At 49.9% G+C, this 23,335-nt stretch overlaps 1 protein-coding gene across 1 annotated transcript in view; it reads left to right on the top strand.

Annotated features, from left to right (window-relative positions):
- The window catches only part of wdr18 (WD repeat domain 18), a gene marked incomplete at its 5' end in the record, with an annotated part of 57,408 nt that overhangs the window by 4,380 nt on the left and 29,693 nt on the right, over nucleotides 1-23,335 (top strand). Inside the window, 4 exons of the mRNA XM_079244525.1 lie at nucleotides 1,347-1,457; nucleotides 1,577-1,710; nucleotides 1,804-1,945; nucleotides 5,975-6,118. Coding sequence (XP_079100651.1) covers nucleotides 1,347-1,457; nucleotides 1,577-1,710; nucleotides 1,804-1,945; nucleotides 5,975-6,118 — 531 coding nt within the window. The remainder of the gene's footprint in view (nucleotides 1-1,346; nucleotides 1,458-1,576; nucleotides 1,711-1,803; nucleotides 1,946-5,974; nucleotides 6,119-23,335) is intronic.

Here is a 23,335-nt window from a genome sequence, read left to right as displayed (position 1 = left end):
TGAGCTAACCCTAACCCTGAGCTCACCTGAGCTAACCCTAGCCCTGAGCTAACCCTAACCCTGAGCTCACCTGAGCTAACCCTAACCCTGAGCTCACCTGAGCTAACCCTAACCCTGAGCTCACCTGAACTAACACTAACCCTGAGCTCACCTGAGCTAACCCTAGCCCTGAGCTAACCCTAACCCTGAGCTCACCTGAACTAACCCTAGCCCTGAGCTAACCCTAACCCTGAGCTCACCTGAGCTAACCCTAACCCTGAGCTCACCTGAGCTAACCCTAATCCTGAGCTCACCTGAACTAACCCTAGCCCTGAGCTAACCCTAACCCTGAGCTCACCTGAACTAACCCTAGCCCTGAGCTAACCCTAACCCTGAGCTCACCTGAACTAACCCTAGCCCTGAGCTAACCCTAACCCTGACCTAACCCTAACCCTGAGCTCACCTGAACTAACCCTAACCCTGAGCTAACCCTAACCCTGAGCTCACCTGAACTAACCCTAGCCCTGAGCTAACCCTAACCCTAGCCCTGAGCTAACCCTAACCCTAGCCCTGAGCTAACCCTAACCCTGAGCTCACCTGAACTAACCCTAACCCTGAGCTAACCCTAACCCTGAGCTCACCTGAACTAACCCTAGCCCTGAGCTAACCCTAACCCTGAGCTCACCTGAACTAACCCTAGCCCTGAGCTAACCCTAACCCTAGCCCTGAGCTAACCCTAACCCTGAGCTCACCTGAACTAACCCTAGCCCTGAGCTAACCCTAACCCTGAGCTCACCTGAGCTAACCCTAACCCTGAGCTCACCTGAGCTAACCCTAACCCTGAGCTAACCCTAACCCTGAGCTCACCTGAGCTAACCCTAATCCTGAGCTCACCTGAGCTAACCCTAGCCCTGAGCTAACCCTAACCCTGAGCTCACCTGAGCTAACCCTAACCCTGAGCTCACCTGAGCTAACCCTAACCCTGAGCTCACCTGAGCTAACCCTAACCCTGAGCTCACCTGAGCTAACCCTAACCCTGAGCTCACCTGAGCTAACCCTAATCCTGAGCTCACCTGAGCTAACCCTAGCCCTGAGCTAACCCTAACCCTGAGCTCACCTGAGCTAACCCTAATCCTGAGCTCACCTGAGCTAACCCTAGCCCTGAGCTAACCCTAACCCTGAGCTCACCTGAGCTAACCCTAACCCTGAGCTCACCTGAGCTAACCCTAACCCTGAGCTCACCTGAATTTTATCCTCAGTGCAGGTCCTCAGGTCAGTGCAGCGGACATTGCGATGCTTATCCGGGGCTGTCTTTTGGGCTGTTTCCATAGTAACATAACCCTGTTTTTCCTGTGTGTGGTGTCCAGGATCAGCTTCAGCACAAGATTGTCTGTCCAGGTGTGGTTACCTGTCTGACAGCATCTCCTGACGGGCTGTTCCTCGCTGCCGGTGTTTCTGAGGCTGTTTACCTGTGGGAGGTCAGCTATTTCTTCTTCTGTGGTTTTACTTCCACTTTGTTCACATTCCCTGATGATTAACCAGTTTCCATTGGAACAGTTTTCACCGGCGCCTGCTAACTGGTGTATAAATGGTTTAGGTGTGTACAGGTAAGCTGTTGTCGGTCCTCAGTCGACACTATCAGGACGTCACCTGTCTGAAGTTCACGGATGATGGCAGCCATTTTGTTTCTGCTGGGAAGGACAATTTGGCGCTCATATGGAGTCTGTCCAGGTGAGAATTGGCATGGCACACAGCTGATACGCCTGAGAAACACAACCTCTAACCATTTTGTGCTGTCTTTTACCTGTGTCTTACCTGTCTCAGTGTCATCCAGCTGGATATAAGCCATGCCCCTGAACCACGTCACGTCCTGTCTCGCCACTCTCTTCCAATCACAGACGTGCACTGTGGCCTGATGGGAGCCCAGGCCAGAGTCGCCACTGCCTCACTGGACCAGACGGTAAAGGTAAGGCTGTTCTGGTGGGAAAGGTAACAGCTGGTTACCATGGAAACAGTTACAGGAAATTGGAACTGTTTATACGGCTCAGATCCGTAACTGGGCCCCAAGCCAGGCCAGAAGCCGGGCCCCTAACTGGGCTCCAAGCCGGGCCCCTAACTGGGCTCCAAGCCAGGCCCCTAACTGGGCCCCAAGCCAGGCCAGAAGCCGGGCCCCTAACTGGGCTCCAAGCCGGGCCCCTAACTGGGCTCCAAGCCAGGCCCCTAACTGGGCCCCAAGCCAGGCCAGAAGCCGGGCCCCTAACTGGGCTCCAAGCCAGGCCCCTAACTGGGCCCCAAGCCAGGCCAGAAGCCGGGCCCCTAACTGGGCTCCAAGCCGGGCCCCTAACTGGGCTCCAAGCCAGGCCCCTAACTGGGCCCCAAGCCAGGCCAGAAGCCGGGCCCCTAACTGGGCTCCAAGCCGGGCCCCTAACTGGGCTCCAAGCCAGGCCCCTAACTGGGCCCCAAGCCAGGCCAGAAGCCGGGCCCCTAACTGGGCTCCAAGCCAGGCCCCTAACTGGGCCCCAAGCGAGGCCAGAAGCCGGGCCCCTAACTGGGCCCCAAGCCGGGCCCCTAACTGGGCCCCAAGCCAGGCCAGAAGCCGGGCCCCTAACTGGGCTCCAAGCCGGGCCCCTAACTGGGCCCCAAGCCAGGCCAGAAGCCGGGCCCCTAACTGGGCCCCAAGCCGGGCCCCTAACTGGGCCCCAAGCCAGGCCAGAAGCCGGGCCCCTAACTGGGCCCCAAGCCGGGCCCCTAACTGGGCCCCAAGCCAGGCCAGAAGCCGGGCCCCTAACTGGGCCCCAAGCCGGGCCCCTAACTGGGCTCCAAGCCAGGCCCCTAACTGGGCCCCAAGCCAGGCCAGAAGCCGGGCCCCTAACTGGGCTCCAAGCCGGGCCCCTAACTGGGCTCCAAGCCAGGCCCCTAACTGGGCTCCAAGCGAGGCCAGAAGCCGGGCCCCTAACTGGGCTCCAAGCCGGGCCCCTAACTGGGCTCCAAGCCAGGCCCCTAACTGGGCCCCAAGCCAGGCCAGAAGCCGGGCCCCTAACTGGGCCCCAAGCCGGGCCCCTAACTGGGCTCCAAGCCAGGCCCCTAACTGGGCCCCAAGCGAGGCCAGAAGCCGGGCCCCTAACTGGGCCCCAAGCGAGGCCAGAAGCCGGGCCCCTAACTGGGCCCCAAGCGAGGCCAGAAGCCAGGCCCCTAACTGGGCTCCAAGCCGGGCCCCTAACTGGGCTCCAAGCCAGGCCCCTAACTGGGCCCCAAGCGAGGCCAGAAGCCGGGCCCCTAACTGGGCTCCAAGCCGGGCCCCTAACTGGGCTCCAAGCCAGGCCCCTAACTGGGCCCCAAGCCAGGCCAGAAGCCGGGCCCCTAACTGGGCTCCAAGCCGGGCCCCTAACTGGGCCCCAAGCCAGGCCGGGCCCCTAACTGGGCTCCAAGCCGGGCCTCTAACTGGGCCCCAAGCCAGGCCAGAAGCCGGGCCCCTAACTGGGCTCCAAGCCGGGCCCCTAACTGGGCTCCAAGCCAGGCCCCTAACTGGGCCCCAAGCCAGGCCAGAAGCCGGGCCCCTAACTGGGCTCCAAGCCGGGCCCCTAACTGGGCCCCAAGCCAGGCCAGAAGCCGGGCCCCTAACTGGGCCCCAAGCCGGGCCCCTAACTGGGCCCCAAGCCAGGCCAGAAGCCGGGCCCCTAACTGGGCCCCAAGCCGGGCCCCTAACTGGGCTCCCATGTTCCCCACAGAGGTTCCCTGCTGAGAACCTGAGGAGGCCGGCCAGACGAGATCATCCTGAAGTGACAGTAATGATGCTGAGACGTTTGCAGTTGAATCTGTGTCATCATGTCCGACGACGCAGCGGTCGCCCGGTCGGCGGTGCACTTGCCAGCGTGGACCGCCGAGCTGCCGGCTAGCGGTTAAAAACAGATCAATGCTGCCTGTTCTGGATGCTTGAAGAATTATAAAGCTAATAAAAATTCCTAGGTCAGTTTCAAACACAAACTTTTCAGTCCTCGACACTCTGCTCATTCCATGTCGAGGTGTGTGAAATGCATTGTGGGAGAAGGCCTTCGCTTCAGGCCAAAACGCAGCTTTGTACGGTGGATCCAAGGAGTGCAGACCCTCAATTCTATGGCAGGATGATGTGTTGTCATGGCAACAGCACCCAGACCTTCATCCTTACTTCTGAAACTCAGAAGCAGTCCTCAGCCCTGGTCCTGCAGGATCTGCAGTTTTAGGAGTTTCCCTGCTGCAACAGACCTAAGTCAAGCTCTAAGTACTTCCTGGTTGGCCGTTGGTTTGAGTCCAGCATGTTGAAGGGAAATGTCTAAAACCTGCTTGCCACTGGTCCACCAGGGACAGGAGTCAGAGTCCTCCTGCATCTGTTCTGGGATCAGCTTCACCCTGATAACATGCAGACCAGGGGCCTCATTTACGAAGCTGTCGCACAAAACCCGCCGTCCACCGATTATAGTCCACTTATAGTCAAACCAGGACTTGGCGGTAAAACGTCCCGACCTCCACGCCAACTCTGACCCCGGCGTACGACAACATCTGGAGAAACGGGAAACGGCGACACCAAAGGCAGGAAATAAAAGCAAAGAAATGGTGGGAAATTTGAGACATTTGTTCAAAATCCAATATAAACCTTTATGCAGAACGCCGTACATAAACAGCATTTGCAAAAAAAACAAAAAAAACGCACGTTTGATATCGTTCCTCCAGCACGTAAAACATCAACCACTAAAATCTGTTCTGAAACCAAGCAGTTCTACGTGTTATAAAAACCATTTCACACAGTTAAGTCGTACAGAAGCTGCATTAATAATAAAAGTTGAAATGAATAATTGCATTAAAATGATGTGTCGCCATGACAACAGCCCATCATCAGGCTGCTCAGGTGTTTCCTCCACCTGCAGATACAGAACATGAAGTGATGGTTGGATATAAAATGCTCCCCAATGTGGCTTATCTGTCCCTGCTGGTGGACATGGAACATGGAGACTCTGGACTCCAGTCCGGCACCTTCCAAAGGGAAGGGACTGACCGGTCGGGTCCGCTCCTTTTCCCAACCCAGAGCAGAGGAACAGAACGATGTTCTCCACAGCCAGACGTGGTGTAGCGGCCATCGGGCAGATGGAGGCAGGTGGAGGTGCCTCCATGCCCAGGAGGAAACCTGTTGTACAGCTGCAGATGTCTGCAGATAGTGGAGACGCTACATAACATGCTACTAAATGGTAACGTGTCCCGTTCAGCTGCGACCAGCGCTGTTGTCCCCGACCTCCAACCATCATGTTGGAACCAAACTGCTGCCAAACGTCTAGAAGTGATGCAACACATCAGAGGTGGACAATTCTCATTTATTCACAGGTTTAGTCTCATTTCTGTCTTTATGTCTCCGTCTCCTGCACCTCCTCCTCTGTCAGGACACGCCTGCTGGGGGGACAAGGTGGACCAAGATGTCCTCTCTCCCTACATTTTATTGTCTGACCACTTTATTTGTCCTTTCTGGATAAGTCCGGTGGTCTGATGAGACGCTGACAGCATCTGTCCCCTGCTGACCTCCTCTGTCTTTCTGGTGGTGGTGATGTCCATCCCGTCTCCACCAGATAAAATACTTTTACATTTTACAGCTTTATCTGTTAGAATTTCTTCCTCATTTTCCAGAAAATTCCTCTTTTTTCCTGCAGAACCGTCATGGAAATGAGATGGATTAATATTTATCAGGGCGTCGGCCTGACCTTTTATAGCCAACATGTGGGCGTGGCCAGATGTTTCCTCACCGTGTTAAACTTCCTGTTGATCTTGATTCATGAAGGAAACAGGCGTGGGAACCTGGAAGGTTCTCCTGGTTTCTGTACGGACGCCGCCTGGAGGCAGCGTTGCTATGCACAGTTTGATAAATGAGGCCCCTGAACCCTGGCAGAGATACAGGACATCTTGGTCCAAGAGACCTTTAATCGGGTCTGCTGGTTTCTAGACTTGTACATGTGTCCTCTGTCTACCTGTACAGGTGTGGGAGCTGTCCTCTGGCGAGTTGCTGCTGTCTGTCCTTTTTGATGTGGAAATCATGGCAGTGACCTTTGACCCCTGCGAGTACTTCCTGTTCTGTGGAGGAAGTGACGGAAACATTTTTCAGGTTTCCCTTTGCAACCAGGTGAGTCCCTCCATTTTGTGTTAATGCCTATGTCTCATGTCCTACGTCCTCACTCTCATGTCCTACGTCCTCACTGTCATGTCCTACGTCCTCATTCTCATGTCCTGCGTTCTCACTCTCATGTCCTACATCCTCACTCTCATGTCCTACGTCCTCATTCTCATGTCCTACGTCCTCATTCTCATGTCCTACGTCCTCATTCTCATGTCCTGCGTCCTCATTCTCATGTCCTGCGTTCTCACTCTCATGTCCTACATCCTCACTCTCATGTCCTACGTCCTCATTCTCATGTCCTACGTCCTCATTCTCATGTCCTACGTCCTCACTGTCATGTCCTACGTCCTCACTCTCATGTCCTACGTCCTCATTGTCATGTCCTACGTCCTCATTCTCATGTCCTACGTCCTCACTGTCATGTCCTACGTCCTCATTGTCATGTCCTACGTCCTCACTGTCATGTCCTACGTCCTCATTCTCATGTCCTGCGTCCTCATTCTCATGTCCTGCGTTCTCACTCTCATGTCCTACGTCCTCACTGTCATGTCCTACGTCCTCATTGTCATGTCCTACGTCCTCATTCTCATGTCCTACGTCCTCACTGTCATGTCCTACGTCCTCACTGTCATGTCCTACGTCCTCATTCTCATGTCCTGCGTCCTCATTCTCATGTCCTGCGTTCTCACTCTCATGTCCTACATCCTCACTCTCATGTCCTACGTCCTCACTCTCATGTCCTACGTGCTCACTCTCATGTCCTACGTCCTCATTCTCATGTCCTACGTCCTCATTGTCATGTCCTACGTTCTCACTCTCATGTCCTACGTCCTCATTGTCATGTCCTACGTTCTCACTCTCATGTCCTACGTCCTCACTCTCATGTCCTACGTCCTCATTGTCATGTCCTACGTCCTCATTGTCATGTCCTACGTTCTCACTCTCATGTCCTACGTCCTCACTCTCATGTCCTACGTTCTCACTCATGTTCTACGTCCTCATTGTCATGTCCTACGTCCTCACTCTCATGTCCTACGTTCTCACTCTCATGTCCTACGTCCTCATTCTCATGTCCTACGTCCTCACTCTCATGTCCTACGTCCTCACTCTCATGTCCTACGTCCTCACTCTCATGTCCTACGTCCTCATTGTCATGTCCTACGTCCTCATTCTCATGTCCTACATCCTAATGCTCATGTCCTTCGCCCTCATTCTCATTTCCTACGTCCTCATTCTCATGTCCTACGTTCTCATTCTCATGTCCTACGCCCTCATTCTCATGTCCTACGTCTCATGTCCTACATCCTAAGTCTAATGTCCTACGTCTCATGTCCTACGCTCTCATTCTCATGTCCTATTTCCTCTGTCTCATGTCCTACGTTCTCATTCTCCTGTCCTACATCCTACGTCTCATATCCTACATCATGTCTTACGTCCTCATTCTCATGTCCTATGTCCTGCGTCTCATGTTCTACATCCTGCGTCTCATGTCCTACGTCCTGCGTCTCATGTCCTACGTTCTCATTCTCATGTCCTACGCCCTCATTCATATATCCTACGCCCTCATTCTCATGTCCTACGCCCTCATTCTCATGTCCTACGTCCTCATTCTCATGTCCTACATCCTCATTCTTATGTCCTACATCCTGATTGTCATGTCCTTCGCCCTCATTCTCATGTCCTAAGCCCTCATTGTCATGTCCTACGCCCTCATTGTCATGTCCTACGCCCTCATTGTCATGTCCATTGTCCTCATTGTCCTGTCCTACGTCCTCATTGTCCTGACCTATGTCCTCATTCTCATGTCCTACATTCTTAATCTCCTGTCCTACATCCTATGTCTCATGTCCTACGTTCTCATTCTCATGTCCTACGCCCTCATTCTCATGTCCTACGTCCTACGTCTCATGTCCTACGCTCTCATTCTCATGTCCTACATCCTACGTCTCATATCCTACATCATGTCTTACGTCCTCATTGTCCTCCGTCTCATGTCCTACGCTCGCATTGTCATGTCCTACGTCCTCATTCTCATGTCCTACGTCCTCTGTCTCATGTCCTACGTGCTTTGTCTCATGTCCTACATCCTAAGTCCCATGTCCTATGTCTCATGTCCTACGTCACATGTCCTACGCCCTCATTGTCATGTCCTGCGTCCTCATTCTCGTGTCCTACGTCCTCATTCTCATGTCCTACGCCCTACGTTTCCTGTTCTCCGTCTCATGTCCTACGTCCTATGTCTCATGTCTTACACCCTCATTGTCATGTCCTACGTCCTCATTCTCATGTCCTACGTCCTCATTGTCATGTCCTACGTTGTCATTCTCATTTCCTACATCCTAATTCTCATGTCCTACATTCTAAGTCTCATGTCCTACGTCCTAAGTCTCATGTCCTACGTCTCATGTCCTACGTCCTCATTCTCATGTCCTACGCCCTCTTTCTCATGTCCTACGCCCTCATTGTCATGTCCTACGTCCTCATTGTCATGTCCTATGCCCTCATTGTCATGTCCATCGTCCTCATTGTCCTGTCCTACGTCCTCATTGTCCTGACCTATGTCCTCATTCTCATGTCCTACATTCTTAATCTCCTGTCCTACATCCTATGTCTCATGTCCTACGCCCTCATTGTCATGTCCTACGCCCTCATTGTCATGTCCTACGTCCTCATTGTCATGTCCTACGCCCTCATTGTCATGTCCTACGCCCTCATTGTCATGTCCTACGCCCTCATTGTCATGTCCTACGCCCTCATTCTCATGTCCTATGTCCTCATTCTCATGTCCTACGTCCTCATTGTCATGTCCTATGTCCTCACTCTCATGTCCTACATCCTAAGTCCCATGTCCTACGTGTCACGTCCTACGTCTCACGTCCTACACTCTTATTGTCATGTCCTACTTCCTCCGTCTCATGTCCTACGTCGTCATTCTCATGTCCTACATCTCCTGGTCTCCGTCTCATGTCCTACGTCTCATGTCCTATATTAAGTCTCATGTCCTACGTCTCATGTCCTACCTCCTATGTCTCATGTCCTACATCCTACGTCTCATGTCCTACGTCCTCATGTCCTACGTCTAATGTCCTACGCCCTCATTCTCATGTCCTAAGCCCTCATTCTCATGTCCTACGTTCTCATTCTCATGTCCTACGCCCTCATTCTCATGTCCTACGTCTCATGTCCTACATCATAAGTCTAATGTCCTACGTCTCATGTCCTACATCCTAAGTCTAATGTCCTACGTCTCATGTCCTACACTCTCATTCTCATGTCCTACGTCCTCACTCTCATGTCCTACGTTCTCACTCTCATGTCCTACGTCCTCACTCTCATGTCCTACGTCCTCATTGTCATGTCCTACGTCCTCATTGTCATGTCCTACGTTCTCACTCTCATGTCCTACGTCCTCACTCTCATGTCCTACGTTCTCACTCATGTTCTACGTCCTCATTGTCATGTCCTACGTCCTCACTCTCATGTCCTACGTTCTCACTCTCATGTCCTACGTCCTCATTCTCATGTCCTACGTCCTCACTCTCATGTCCTACGTCCTCACTCTCATGTCCTACGTCCTCACTCTCATGTCCTACGTCCTCATTGTCATGTCCTACGTCCTCATTCTCATGTCCTACATCCTAATGCTCATGTCCTTCGCCCTCATTCTCATTTCCTACGTCCTCATTCTCATGTCCTACGTTCTCATTCTCATGTCCTACGCCCTCATTCTCATGTCCTACGTCTCATGTCCTACATCCTAAGTCTAATGTCCTACGTCTCATGTCCTACGCTCTCATTCTCATGTCCTATTTCCTCTGTCTCATGTCCTACGTTCTCATTCTCCTGTCCTACATCCTACGTCTCATATCCTACATCATGTCTTACGTCCTCATTCTCATGTCCTATGTCCTGCGTCTCATGTTCTACATCCTGCGTCTCATGTCCTACGTCCTGCGTCTCATGTCCTACGTTCTCATTCTCATGTCCTACGCCCTCATTCATATATCCTACGCCCTCATTCTCATGTCCTACGCCCTCATTCTCATGTCCTACGTCCTCATTCTCATGTCCTACATCCTCATTCTTATGTCCTACATCCTGATTGTCATGTCCTTCGCCCTCATTCTCATGTCCTTCGCCCTCATTCTCATGTCCTAAGCCCTCATTGTCATGTCCTACGCCCTCATTGTCATGTCCATTGTCCTCATTGTCCTGTCCTACGTCCTCATTGTCCTGACCTATGTCCTCATTCTCATGTCCTACATTCTTAATCTCCTGTCCTACATCCTATGTCTCATGTCCTACGTTCTCATTCTCATGTCCTACGCCCTCATTCTCATGTCCTACGTCCTACGTCTCATGTCCTACGCTCTCATTCTCATGTCCTACATCCTACGTCTCATATCCTACATCATGTCTTACGTCCTCATTGTCCTCCGTCTCATGTCCTACGCTCGCATTGTCATGTCCTACGTCCTCATTCTCATGTCCTACGTCCTCTGTCTCATGTCCTACGTGCTTTGTCTCATGTCCTATATCCTAAGTCCCATGTCCTATGTCTCATGTCCTACGTCACATGTCCTACGCCCTCATTGTCATGTCCTGCGTCCTCATTCTCGTGTCCTACGTCCTCATTCTCATGTCCTACGCCCTACGTTTCCTGTTCTCCGTCTCATGTCCTACATCCTAATTCTCATGTCCTACATTCTAAGTCTCATGTCCTACGTCCTAAGTCTCATGTCCTACGTCCTAAGTCTCATGTCCTACGTCTCATGTCCTACGTCCTCATTCTCATGTCCTACGCCCTCTTTCTCATGTCCTACGCCCTCATTGTCATGTCCTACGTCCTCATTGTCATGTCCTATGCCCTCATTGTCATGTCCATCGTCCTCATTGTCCTGTCCTACGTCCTCATTGTCCTGACCTATGTCCTCATTCTCATGTCCTACATTCTTAATCTCCTGTCCTACATCCTATGTCTCATGTCCTACGCCCTCATTGTCATGTCCTACGCCCTCATTGTCATGTCCTACGTCCTCATTGTCATGTCCTACGCCCTCAGTCATGTCCTACGCCCTCATTGTCATGTCCTACGCCCTCATTGTCATGTCCTACGCCCTCATTCTCATGTCCTATGTCCTCATTCTCATGTCCTACGTCCTCATTGTCATGTCCTATGTCCTCACTCTCATGTCCTACATCCTAAGTCCCATGTCCTACGTGTCACGTCCTACGTCTCACGTCCTACACTCTTATTGTCATGTCCTACTTCCTCCGTCTCATGTCCTACGTCGTCATTCTCATGTCCTACATCTCCTGGTCTCCGTCTCATGTCCTACGTCTCATGTCCTATATTAAGTCTCATGTCCTACGTCTCATGTCCTACCTCCTATGTCTCATGTCCTACATCCTACGTCTCATGTCCTACGTCCTCATGTCCTACGTCTAATGTCCTACGCCCTCATTCTCATGTCCTAAGCCCTCATTCTCATGTCCTGCGTTCTCATTCTCCTGTCCTACATCCTACGTCTATTTTCCTACATCATGTCCTACGTCCTCATTCTCATGTCCTATGTCCTGCATCTCATGTCCTACGTCCTGCTTCTCATGTCCTACGTCCTCATTCTCATGTCCTACGTCCTCATTCTCATGTCCTACGTCCTAATGCTCATGTCCTTCGCCTTCATTCTTATTTCCTACGTCCTCATTCTCATGTCCTACGTTCTCATTCTCATGTCCTACGCCCTCATTCTCATGTCCTACGTCCTACGTCTCATGTCCTACATCCTAAGTCTAATGTCCTACGTCTCATGTCCTACGCTCTCATTCTCCTGTCCTACATCCTACGTCTCATATCCTACATCATGTCTTACGTCCTCATTCTCATGTCCTATGTCCTGCGTCTCATGTTCTACGTCCTGCGTCTCATGTCCTACGTCCTGCGTCTCATGTCCTACGTCCTCATTCTCATGTCCTACGCCCTCATTCTGATATCCTACGCCCTCATTCTCATGTCCTACGCCCTCATTCTCATGTCCTACGTCCTCATTCTCATGTCCTACATCCTCATTCTTATGTCCTACATCCTGATTGTCATGTCCTAAGCCCTCATTCTCATGTCCTACGTTCTCATTCTCATGTCCTACGCCCTCATTCTCATGTCCTACGTCCTCATTCTCATGTCCTACATCCTCATTCTCATGTCCTACATCCTGATTGTCATGTCCTTCGCCCTCATTCTCATGTCCTAAGCCCTCATTCTCATGTCCTACGTTCTCATTCTCATGTCCTACGCCCTCATTCTCATGTCCTACGTCCTACGTCTCATGTCCTACATCATAAGTCTAATGTCCTACGTCTCATGTCCTACGCTCTCATTCTCATGTCCTATGTCCTCTGTCTCATGTCCTACGTTCTCATTCTCCTGTCCTACATCCTACTTCTCATGTCCTACATCATGTCCTACGTCCTCATTCTCATGTCCTATGTCCTGCATCTCATGTCCTACGTCCTGCGTCTCATGTCCTACGTCCTGCGTCTCATGTCCTACGTCCTCATTCTCATGTCCTACGTCCTATGTCTCATGTCCTTCGCCCTCATTCTCATTTCCTACATCCTCATTCTCATGTCCTACGTTCTCATTCTCATGTCCTACGCCCTCATTCTCATGTCCTACGTCTCATGTCCTACATCCTAAGTCTAATGTCCTACGTCTCGTCCTACGCTCTCATTCTCATGTCCTATGTCCTCTGTCTCATGTCCTACGCCCCTCATTCTCATGTCCTACATCCTCATTCTCATGTCCTACATCCTCATTCTTATGTCCTACATCCTGATTGTCATGTCCTTCGCCCTCATTCTCATGTCCTACGTTCTCATTCTCATGTCCTACGCCCTCATTCTCATGTCCTACGTCCTACGTCTCATGTCCTACATCCTAAGTCTAATGTCCTACGTCTCATGTCCTACGCTCTCATTCTCATGTCCTATGTCCTCTGTCTCATGTCCTACGTTCTCATTCTCCTGTCCTACATCCTACTTCTCATATCCTACATCATGTCCTACGTCCTCATTCTCATGTCCTATGTCCTCACTGTCATGTCCTACGTCCTCACTGTCATGTCCTACGTCCTCATTCTCATGTCCTACGTCCTCATTCTCATGTCCTACGTCCTCATTCTCATGTCCTACGTCCTCATTCTCATGTCCTACGTCCTCATTGTCATGTCCTACGTCCTCATTGTCATATCCTACGTCCTATGTTTCCTGTCCTCTGTCTCATGTCCTACGTTCTCATTCACCTGTCCTACATCCTACGTCTCATATCCTACATCATGTCTTACGTCCTCATTCTCATGTCCTATGTCCTGCGTCTCATGTTCTACGTCCTGCGTCTCATGTCCTACGTCCTGCGTCTCATGTCCTACGTTCTCATTCTCATGTCCTACGCCCTCATTCTGATATCCTACGCCCTCATTCTCATGTCCTACGCCCTCATTCTCATGTCCTACATTCTTAATCTCCTGTCCTACATCCTATGTCTCATGTCCTACGTTCTCATTCTCATGTCCTACGCCCTCATTCTCATGTCCTACGTCCTACGTCTCATGTCCTACGCTCTCATTCTCATGTCCTACATCCTACGTCTCATATCCTACATCATGTCTTACGTCCTCATTGTCCTCCGTCTCATGTCCTACGCTCTCATTGTCATGTCCTACGTCCTCATTCTCATGTCCTACGTCCTCTGTCTCATGTCCTAAGTCCTCTGTCTCATGTCCTACGTGCTATGTCTCATGTCCTACATCTTAAGTCCCATGTCCTATGTCTCATGTCCTACGTCACATGTCCTACACCCTCATTGTCATGTCCTGCGTCCTCATTCTCGTGTCCTACGTCCTCATTCTCATGTCCTACGTTTCCTGTTCTCCGTCTCATGTCCTACGTCCTATGTCTCATGTCTTACACCCTCATTGTCATGTCCTACGTCCTCATTGTCATGTCCTACGTCCTCATTCTCATGTCCTACGTCCTCATTGTCATGTCCTACGTCGTCATTCTCATTTCCTACATCCTAATTCTCATGTCCTACGCCCTCATTCTCATGTCCTACATCCTCATTCTCATGTCCTACATCCTCATTCTTATGTCCTACATCCTGATTGTCATGTCCTTCGCCCTCATTCTCATGTCCTACGTCCTAAGTCTCATGTCCTACGTCCTAAGTCTCATGTCCTACGTCCTCATTCTCATGTCCTACGCCCTCTTTCTCATGTCCTACGCCCTCATTGTCATGTCCTACGTCCTCATTGTCATGTCCTACGCCCTCATTGTCATGTCCATCGTCCTCATTGTCCTGTCCTACGTCCTCATTGTCCTGACCTATGTCCTCATTCTCATGTCCTACGTTCTTAATCTCCTGTCCTACATCCTATGTCTCATGTCCTACGCCCTCATTGTCATGTCCTATGTCCTCATTCTCATGTCCTACGCCCTCATTGTCATATCCTACGCCCTCATTGTCATGTCCTACGCCCTCATTGTCATGTCCTATGTCCTCATTCTCATGTCCTACGTCCTCATTGTCATGTCCTATGTCCTCACTCTCATGTCCTACATCCTAAGTCCCATGTCCTACGTGTCACGTCCTACGTCTCACGTCCTACACTCTCATTGTCATGTCCTACTTCCTCCGTCTCATGTCCTACGTCGTCATTCTCATGTCCTACATCTCCTGGTCTCCGTCTCATGTCCTACGTCTCATGTCTTATATTAAGTCTCATGTCCTACGTCTCATGTCGTACCTCCTATGGCTCATGTCCTACATCCTACGTCTCATGTCCTACGTCCTCATGTCCTACGTCCTGCGCCTAATGTCCTACGCCCTCATTCTCATGTCCTAAGCCCTCATTCTCATGTCCTACGTTCTCATTCTCATGTCCTACGCCCTCATTCTCATGTCCTACATCCTCATTCTTATGTCCTACATCCTGATTGTCATGTCTTTCGCCCTCATTCTCATGTCCTATGTCCTCTGTCTCATGTCCTACGTTCTCATTCTCCTGTCCTACATCCTACTTCTCATATCCTACATCATGTCCTACGTCCTCATTCTCATGTCCTATGTCCTGCGTCTCATGTTCTACGTCCTCATTCTCATGTCCTACGTCCTGCGTCTCATGTCCTACGTCCTCATTCTCATGTCCTACGCCCTCATTCTGATATCCTACGCCCTCATTCTCATGTCCTACGCCCTCATTCTCATGTCCTACATCCTCATTCTTATGTCCTACATCCTGATTGTCATGTCTTTCGCCCTCATTCTCATGTCCTAAGCCCTCATTCTCATGTCCTACGTTCTCATTCTCATGTCCTACGCCCTCATTCTCATGTCCTACGTCCTCATTCTCATGTCCTACATCCTCATTCTTATGTCCTACATCCTGATTGTCATGTCCTTCGCCCTCATTCTCATGTCCTAAGCCCTCATTCTCATGTCCTACGTTCTCATTCTCATGTCCTACGCCCTCATTCTCATGTCCTACGTCCTACGTCTCATGTCCTACATCATAAGTCTAATGTCCTACGTCTCATGTCCTACGCTCTCATTCTCATGTCCTATGTCCTCTGTCTCATGTCCTACGTTCTCATTCTCCTGTCCTACATCCTACTTCTCATGTCCTACGTCCTCATTCTCATGTCCTATGTCCTGCATCTCATGTCTTACGTCCTGCGTCTCATGTCCTACGTCCTGCGTCTCATGTTCTACGTCCTCATTCTCATGTCCTACGTCCTAATGCTCATGTCCTTCGCCCTCATTCTCATGTCCTACGTCCTCATTCTGATATCCTACGCCCTCATTCTCATGTCCTACGCCCTCATTCTCATGTCCTACGTCCTCATTCTCATGTCCTACATCCTCATTCTTATGTCCTACATCCTGATTGTCATGTCCTTCGCCCTCATTCTCATGTCCTAAGCTCTCATTCTCATGTCCTACGTTCTCATTCTCATGTCCTACGCCCTCATTCTCATGTCCTACGTCCTACGTCTCATGTCCTACATCCTAAGTCTAATGTCCTACGTCTCATGTCCTACGCTCTCATTCTCATGTCCTATGTCCTCTGTCTCATGTCCTACGTTCTCATTCTCCTGTCCTACATCCTACTTCTCATTTCCTACATCATGTCCTACGTCCTCATTCTCATGTCCTATGTCCTCACTGTCATGTCCTACGTCCTCACTGTCATGTCCTACGTCCTCATTCTCATGTCCTACGTCCTCATTGTCATGTCCTACGTCCTCATTGTCATATCCTACGTCCTATGTTTCCTGTTCTCCGTCTCATGTCCTACATCCTACATCTCATGTCCGTCATCCTAAGTCTCATGTCCTACGTCTAATGTCCTATGTCCTACGTCTCCTACGCCGTCATTGTCATGTCCTACACCCTCATTCTCATGTCCTACGTCCTCATTCTCATGTACTACGTCCTCTGTCTCATGTCCTACGACCTACGTCTTGTGTCCTACATCCTAAGTCTAATGTCCTCCGTCTCATGTCCTACGCTCTCATTGTCATGTCCTACGTCCTCATTCTCATGTCCTACGTCCTCTGTCTCATGTCCTACGTCCTCTGTCTCATGTCCTACATCCTAAGTCCCATGTCCTATGTCTCATGTCCTACGCTCTCATTCTCATGTCCTATGTCCTCTATCTCATGTCCTACGTTCTCATTCTCCTGTCCTACATCCTACGTCTCATATCCTACATCATGTCCTACGTCCTCATTCTCATGTCCTATGTCCTGCATATCATGTCCTACGTCCTGCTTCTCATGTCCTACGTCCTCATTCTCATGTCCTACGTCCTATGTCTCATGTCTTACACCCTCATTGTCATGTCCTACGTCCTCATTCTCATGTCCTACGTCCTCATTCTCATGTCCTACGTCCTCATTGTCATGTCCTACGTCCTCATTCTCATGTCCTACACCCTAATTCTCATGTCCTACATCCTAAGTCTCATGTCCTACGTCCTCATGTCCTACGTCCTGCGCCTAATGTCCTACGCCCTCATTCTCATGTCCTAAGCCCTCATTCTCATGTCCTTCGTTCTCATTCTCATGTCCTACGCCCTCATTCTCATGTCCTACGTCTCATGTCCTACATCCTAAGTCTAATGTCCTACATCCTAAGTCTAATGTCCTACGCTCTCATTCTCATGTCCTACGCCCTCTTTCTCATGTCCTACGCCCTCATTGTCATGTCCTACGTCCTCATTGTCATGTCCTACGCCCTCATTGTCATGTCTGTCGTCCTCATTGTCCTGTCCTACATCCTCATTGTCCTGACCTATGTCCTCATTCTCATGTCCTACGTTCTTAATCTCCTGTCCTACATCCTATGTCTCATGTCCTACGCCCTCATTGTCATGTCCTATGTCCTCATTCTCATGTCCTACGCCCTCATTGTCATGTCCTACGCCCTCATTGTCATGTCCTACGCCCTCATTGTCATGTCCTATGTCCTCACTCTCATGTTCTACATCCTAAGTCCCATGTCCTACGTCTCATGTCCTACGTCTCACGTCCTACACTCTCATTGTCATGTCCTACGTACCCCGTCTCATGTCCTACGTCCTCATTCTCATGTCCTACATCTCCTGGTCTCCGTCTCATGTCCTACGTCTCATGTCCTATATTAAGTCTCATGTCCTACGTCTCATGTCCTACCTCCTATGTCTCATGTCCTACATCCTACGTCTCATGTCCTACGTCCTACGTCCTGCGCCTAATGTCCTACGCCCTCATTCTCATGTCCTAAGCCCTCATTCTCATGTCCTACGTTCTCATTCTCATGTCCTACGCCCTCATTCTCATGTCCTACGTCTCATGTCCTACATCATAAGTCTAATGTCCTACGTCTCATGTCCTACGCTCTCATTCTCATGTCCTACATCCTACGTCTCATATCCGACATCATGTCCTACGTCCTCATTCTCATGTCCTATGTCCTGCATCTCATGTCCTACGTCCTGCATCTCATGTCCTACGTCCTGCGTCTCATGTCCTACGTCCTGCGTCTCATGTCCTATGTCCTGCATGTCATGTCCTACGTCCTGCGTCTCATGTCCTACGTCCTCATTCTCATGTCCTACGTCCTCATTCTCATGTCCTACGCCCTCACTCTCATGTCCTATGTCCTCATTCTTATGTCCTACATCCTCATTCTCATGTCCTACATCCTCATTCTTATGTCCTACATCCTGATTGTCATGTCCTTCGCCCTCATTCTCATGTCCTAAGCCCTCATTCTCATGTCCTACGTTCTCATTCTCATGTCCTACGTCCTCATTCTTGTCCTACATCCTGATTGTCATGTCTTTCGCCCTCATTCTCATGTCCTAAGCCCTCATTCTCATGTCCTACGTTCTCATTCTCATGTCCTACGCCCTCATTCTCATGTCCTACGCCCTCATTCTCATGTCCTACGTCCTACGTCTCATGTCCTACATCCTAAGTCTAATGTCCTACGTCTCATGTCCTACGCTCTCATTCTCATGTCCTATGTCCTCTGTCTCATGTCCTACGTTCTCATTCTCCTGTCCTACATCCTACTTCTCATATCCTACATCATGTCCTACGTCCTCATTCTCATGTCCTATGTCCTGCGTCTCATGTCCTACGTCCTGCGTCTCATGTCCTACGTCCTGCGTCTCATGTCCTACGTCCTGCGTCTCATGTCCTACGTCCTCATTCTCATGTCCTACGCCCTCATTCTGATATCCTACGCCCTCATTCTCATGTCCTACGCCCTCATTCTCATGTCCTACGTCCTCATTCTCATGTCCTACATCCTCATTCTTATGTCCTACATCCTGATTGTCATGTCCTTCGCCCTCATTCTCATGTCCTAAGCCCTCATTCTCATGTCCTACGTTCTCATTCTCATGTCCTACGCCCTCATTCTCATGTCCTACGTCTCATGTCCTACATCCTAAGTCTAATGTCCTACGTCTCATGTCCTACGCTCTCATTCTCATGTCCTATGTCCTCTGTCTCATGTCCTACGTTCTCATTCTCCTTTCCTACATCCTACTTCTCATATCCTACATCATGTCCTACGTCCTCATTCTCATGTCCTATGTCCTCACTGTCATGTCCTACGTCCTCACTGTCATGTCCTACGTCCTCATTCTCATGTCCTACGTCCTCATTCTCATGTCCTACGTCCTCATTGTCATGTCCTACGTCCTCATTGTCATATCCTACGTCCTATGTTTCCTGTTCTCCGTCTCATGTCCTACATCCTACATCTCATGTCCGTCATCCTAAGTCTCATATCCTACGTCTAATGTCCTATGTCCTACGTCTCCTACGCCGTCATTGTCATGTCCTACACCCTCATTCTCATGTCCTACGTCCTCATTCTCATGTCCTACGTCCTCTGTCTCATGTCCTACGACCTACGTCTTGTGTCCTACATCCTAAGTCTAATGTCCTCCGTCTCATGTCCTACGCTCTCATTGTCATGTCTACGTCCTCATTCTCATGTCCTACGTCCTCTGTCTCATGTCCTACGTCCTCTGTCTCATGTCCTACATCCTAAGTCCCATGTCCTATGTCTCATGTCCTAAGTCACATGTCCTACGCCCTCATTGTCATGTCCTGCGTCCTCATTCTCGTGTCCTACGTCCTCATTCTCATGTCCTACGTTCTCATTCTCATGTCCTTCGCCCTCATTCTCATGTCCTACGTCTCATGTCCTACATCCTAAGTCTAATGTCCTACGTCTCATGTCCTACACTCTCATTCTCATGTCCTATGTCCTCTATCTCATGTCCTACGTTCTCATTCTCCTGTCCTACATCGTACGTCTCATATCCTACATCATGTCCTACGTCCTCATTCTCATGTCCTATGTCCTGCATCTCATGTCCTACGTCCTGCTTCTCATGTCCTACGTCCTCATTTTCATGTCCTACGTCCTCATTCTCATGTCCTACGTCCTATGTCTCATGTTTTACACCCTCATTGTCATGTCCTACGTCCTCATTCTCATGTCCTACGTCCTCATTCTCATGTCCTACGTCCTCATTGTCATGTCCTACATCCTAAGTCTCATGTCCTACGTCCTCATGTGCTATGTCCTGCGCCTTATGTCCTACGCCCTCATTCTCATGTCCTAAGCCCTCATTCTCATGTCCTACGTTCTCATTGTCATGTCCTACGCCCTCATTGTCATGTCTGTCGTCCTCATTGTCCTGTCCTACGTCCTCATTGTCCTGACCTATGTCCTCATTCTCATGTCCTACATCCTATGTCTCATGTCCTACGCCCTCATTGTCATGTCCTACGCCCTCATTGTCATGTCCTATGTCCTCATTCTCATGTCCTACGCCCTCATTGTCATGTCCTACGCCCTCATTGTCATGTCCTACGCCCTCATTGTCATGTCCTACGTCCTCATTGTCATGTCCTATGTCCTCACTCTCATGTCCTACATCCTAAGTCCCATGTCCTACGTCTCATGTCCTACGTCCTACGTCTCACGTCCTACACTCTCATTGTCATGTCCTACGTACTCCGTCTCATGTCCTACGTCCTCATTCTCATGTCCTACATCTCCTGGTCTCCGTCTCATGTCCTTCGTCTCATGTCCTATATTAAGTCTCATGTCCTACGTCTCATGTCCTACCTCCTATGTCTCATGTCCTACATCCTACGTCTCATGTCCTACGTCCTCATGTCCTACGTCCTGCGCCTAATGTCCTACGCCCTCATTCTCATGTCCTAAGCCCTCATTCTCATGTCCTACGTTCTCATTCTCATGTCCTACGCCCTCATTCTCATGTCCTACGTCTCATGTCCTACATCCTAAGTCTAATGTCCTTCGTCTCATGTCCTACGTTCTCATTCTCCTCTCCTACATCCTACGTCTCATATCCGACATCATGTCCTACGTCCTCATTCTCATGTCCTATGACCTGCATCTCATGTCCTACGTCCTGCGTCTCATGTCCTATGTCCTGCATGTCATGTCCTCCGTCCTGCGTCTCATGTCCTACGTCCTCATTCTCATGTCCTACGTCCTCATTCTCATGTCCTACGTCCTCATTCTCATGTCCTACGCCCTCATTCTGATATCCTACGCCCTCATTCTCATGTCGTACGCCCTCATTCTCATGTCCTACGCCCTCATTCTCATGTCCTATATCCTCATTCTCATGTCATACGTCCTCATTCTCATGTCCTACGTCCTCATTCTCATGTCATACGTCCTGCTTCTCATGCCTTACGTCCTCATTCTCATGTCCTACGTCCTTATGCTCATGTCCTTCGCCCTCATTCTCATGTCCTACGCCCTCATTCTCATGTCCTACATCCTACGTCTCACGTCCTACATCCTAAGTCTAATGTCCTACGTCTCATGTCCTACGTTCTCATTCTCCTGTCCTACATCCTACGTCTCATATCCTACATCATGTCCTACGTCCTCATTCTCATGTCCTATGTCCTGCGTCTCATGTTCTACGTCCTGCGTCTCATGTCCTACGTCCTGCGTCTCATGTCCTACGTCCTCATTCTCATGTCCTACGTCCTCATTCTGATGTCCTACGCCCTCATTCTCATGTCCTACGTCCTCACTCTCATGTCCTACATCCTCATTCTTATGTCCTACATCCTGATTGTCATGTCCTTCGCCCTCATTCTCATGTCCTAAGCCCTCATTCTCATGTCCTACGTCCTCATTCTTATGTCCTACATCCTGATTGTCATGTCCTTCGCCCTCATTCTCATGTTCTACGCCCTCATTCTCATGTCCTACGTTCTCATTCTCATGTCCTACGCCCTCATTCTCATGTCCTACGTCCTACGTCTCATGTCCTACATCCTAAGTCTAATGTCCTACGTCTCATGTCCTACGCTCTCATTCTCATGTCCTATGTCCTCTGTCTCATGTCCTACGTTCTCATTCTCCTGTCCTACATTCTACTTCTCATATCCTACATCATGTCCTACGCCCTCATTCTCATGTCCTACGTCCTCACTCTCATGTCCTACGTCCTCATTCTTATGTCCTACATCCTCATTCTCATGTCCTACATCCTCATTCTTATGTCCTACATCCTGATTGTCATGTCCTTCGCCCTCATTCTCATGTCCTAAGCCCTCATTCTCATGTCCTACGTTCTCATTCTCATGTCCTACGTCCTCATTCTTATGTCCTACATCCTGATTGTCATGTCCTTCGCCCTCATTCTCATGTCCTAAGCCCTCATTCTCATGTCCTACGTTCTCATTCTCATGTCCTACGCCCTCATTCTCATGTCCTACGTCTCATGTCCTACATCCTAAGTCTAATGTCCTACGTCTCATGTCCTACGCTCTCATTCTCATGTCCTATGTCCTCTGTCTCATGTCCTACGTTCTCATTCTCCTTTCCTACATCCTACTTCTCATATCCTACATCATGTCCTACGCCCTCATTCTCATGTCCTACGTCCTCACTCTCATGTCCTACGTCCTCATTCTTATGTCCTACATCCTCATTCTCATGTCCTACATCCTCATTCTTATGTCCTACATCCTGATTGTCATGTCCTTCGCCCTCATTCTCATGTCCTAAGCCCTCATTCTCATGTCCTACGTTCTCATTCTCATGTCCTACGTCCTCATTCTTATGTCCTACATCCTGATTGTCATGTCCTTCGCCCTCATTCTCATGTCCTAAGCCCTCATTCTCATGTCCTACGTTCTCATTCTCATGTCCTACGCCCTCATTCTCATGTCCTACGTCTCATGTCCTACATCCTAAGTCTAATGTCCTACGTCTCATGTCCTACGCTCTCATTCTCATGTCCTATGTCCTCTGTCTCATGTCCTACGTTCTCATTCTCCTGTCCTACATCCTACTTCTCATATCCTACATCATGTCCTACGTCCTCATTCTCATGTCCTATGTCCTGCGTCTCATGTTCTACGTCCTGCGTCTCATGTCCTACGTCCTGCGTCTCATGTCCTACATCCTAAGTCTAATGTCCTACGTCTCATGTCCTACGCTCTCATTCTCATGTCCTATGTCCTCTGTCTCATGTCCTACGTTCTCATTCTCCTGTCCTACATCCTACGTCTCATATCCTACGTCATGTCCTATGTCCTGCGTCTCATGTTCTACGTCCTTCGTCTCATGTCCTACGTCCTGCGTCTCATGTCCTACGT

Source organism: Telmatherina bonti (genome assembly GCF_933228915.1).
Source record: "Telmatherina bonti genome assembly, chromosome: 8".
Lineage (NCBI taxonomy): Eukaryota > Metazoa > Chordata > Actinopteri > Atheriniformes > Telmatherinidae > Telmatherina > Telmatherina bonti.
Note: the sequence above shows the minus strand (reverse complement) of the source record. Positions and strands in the feature narration are given on the sequence as shown.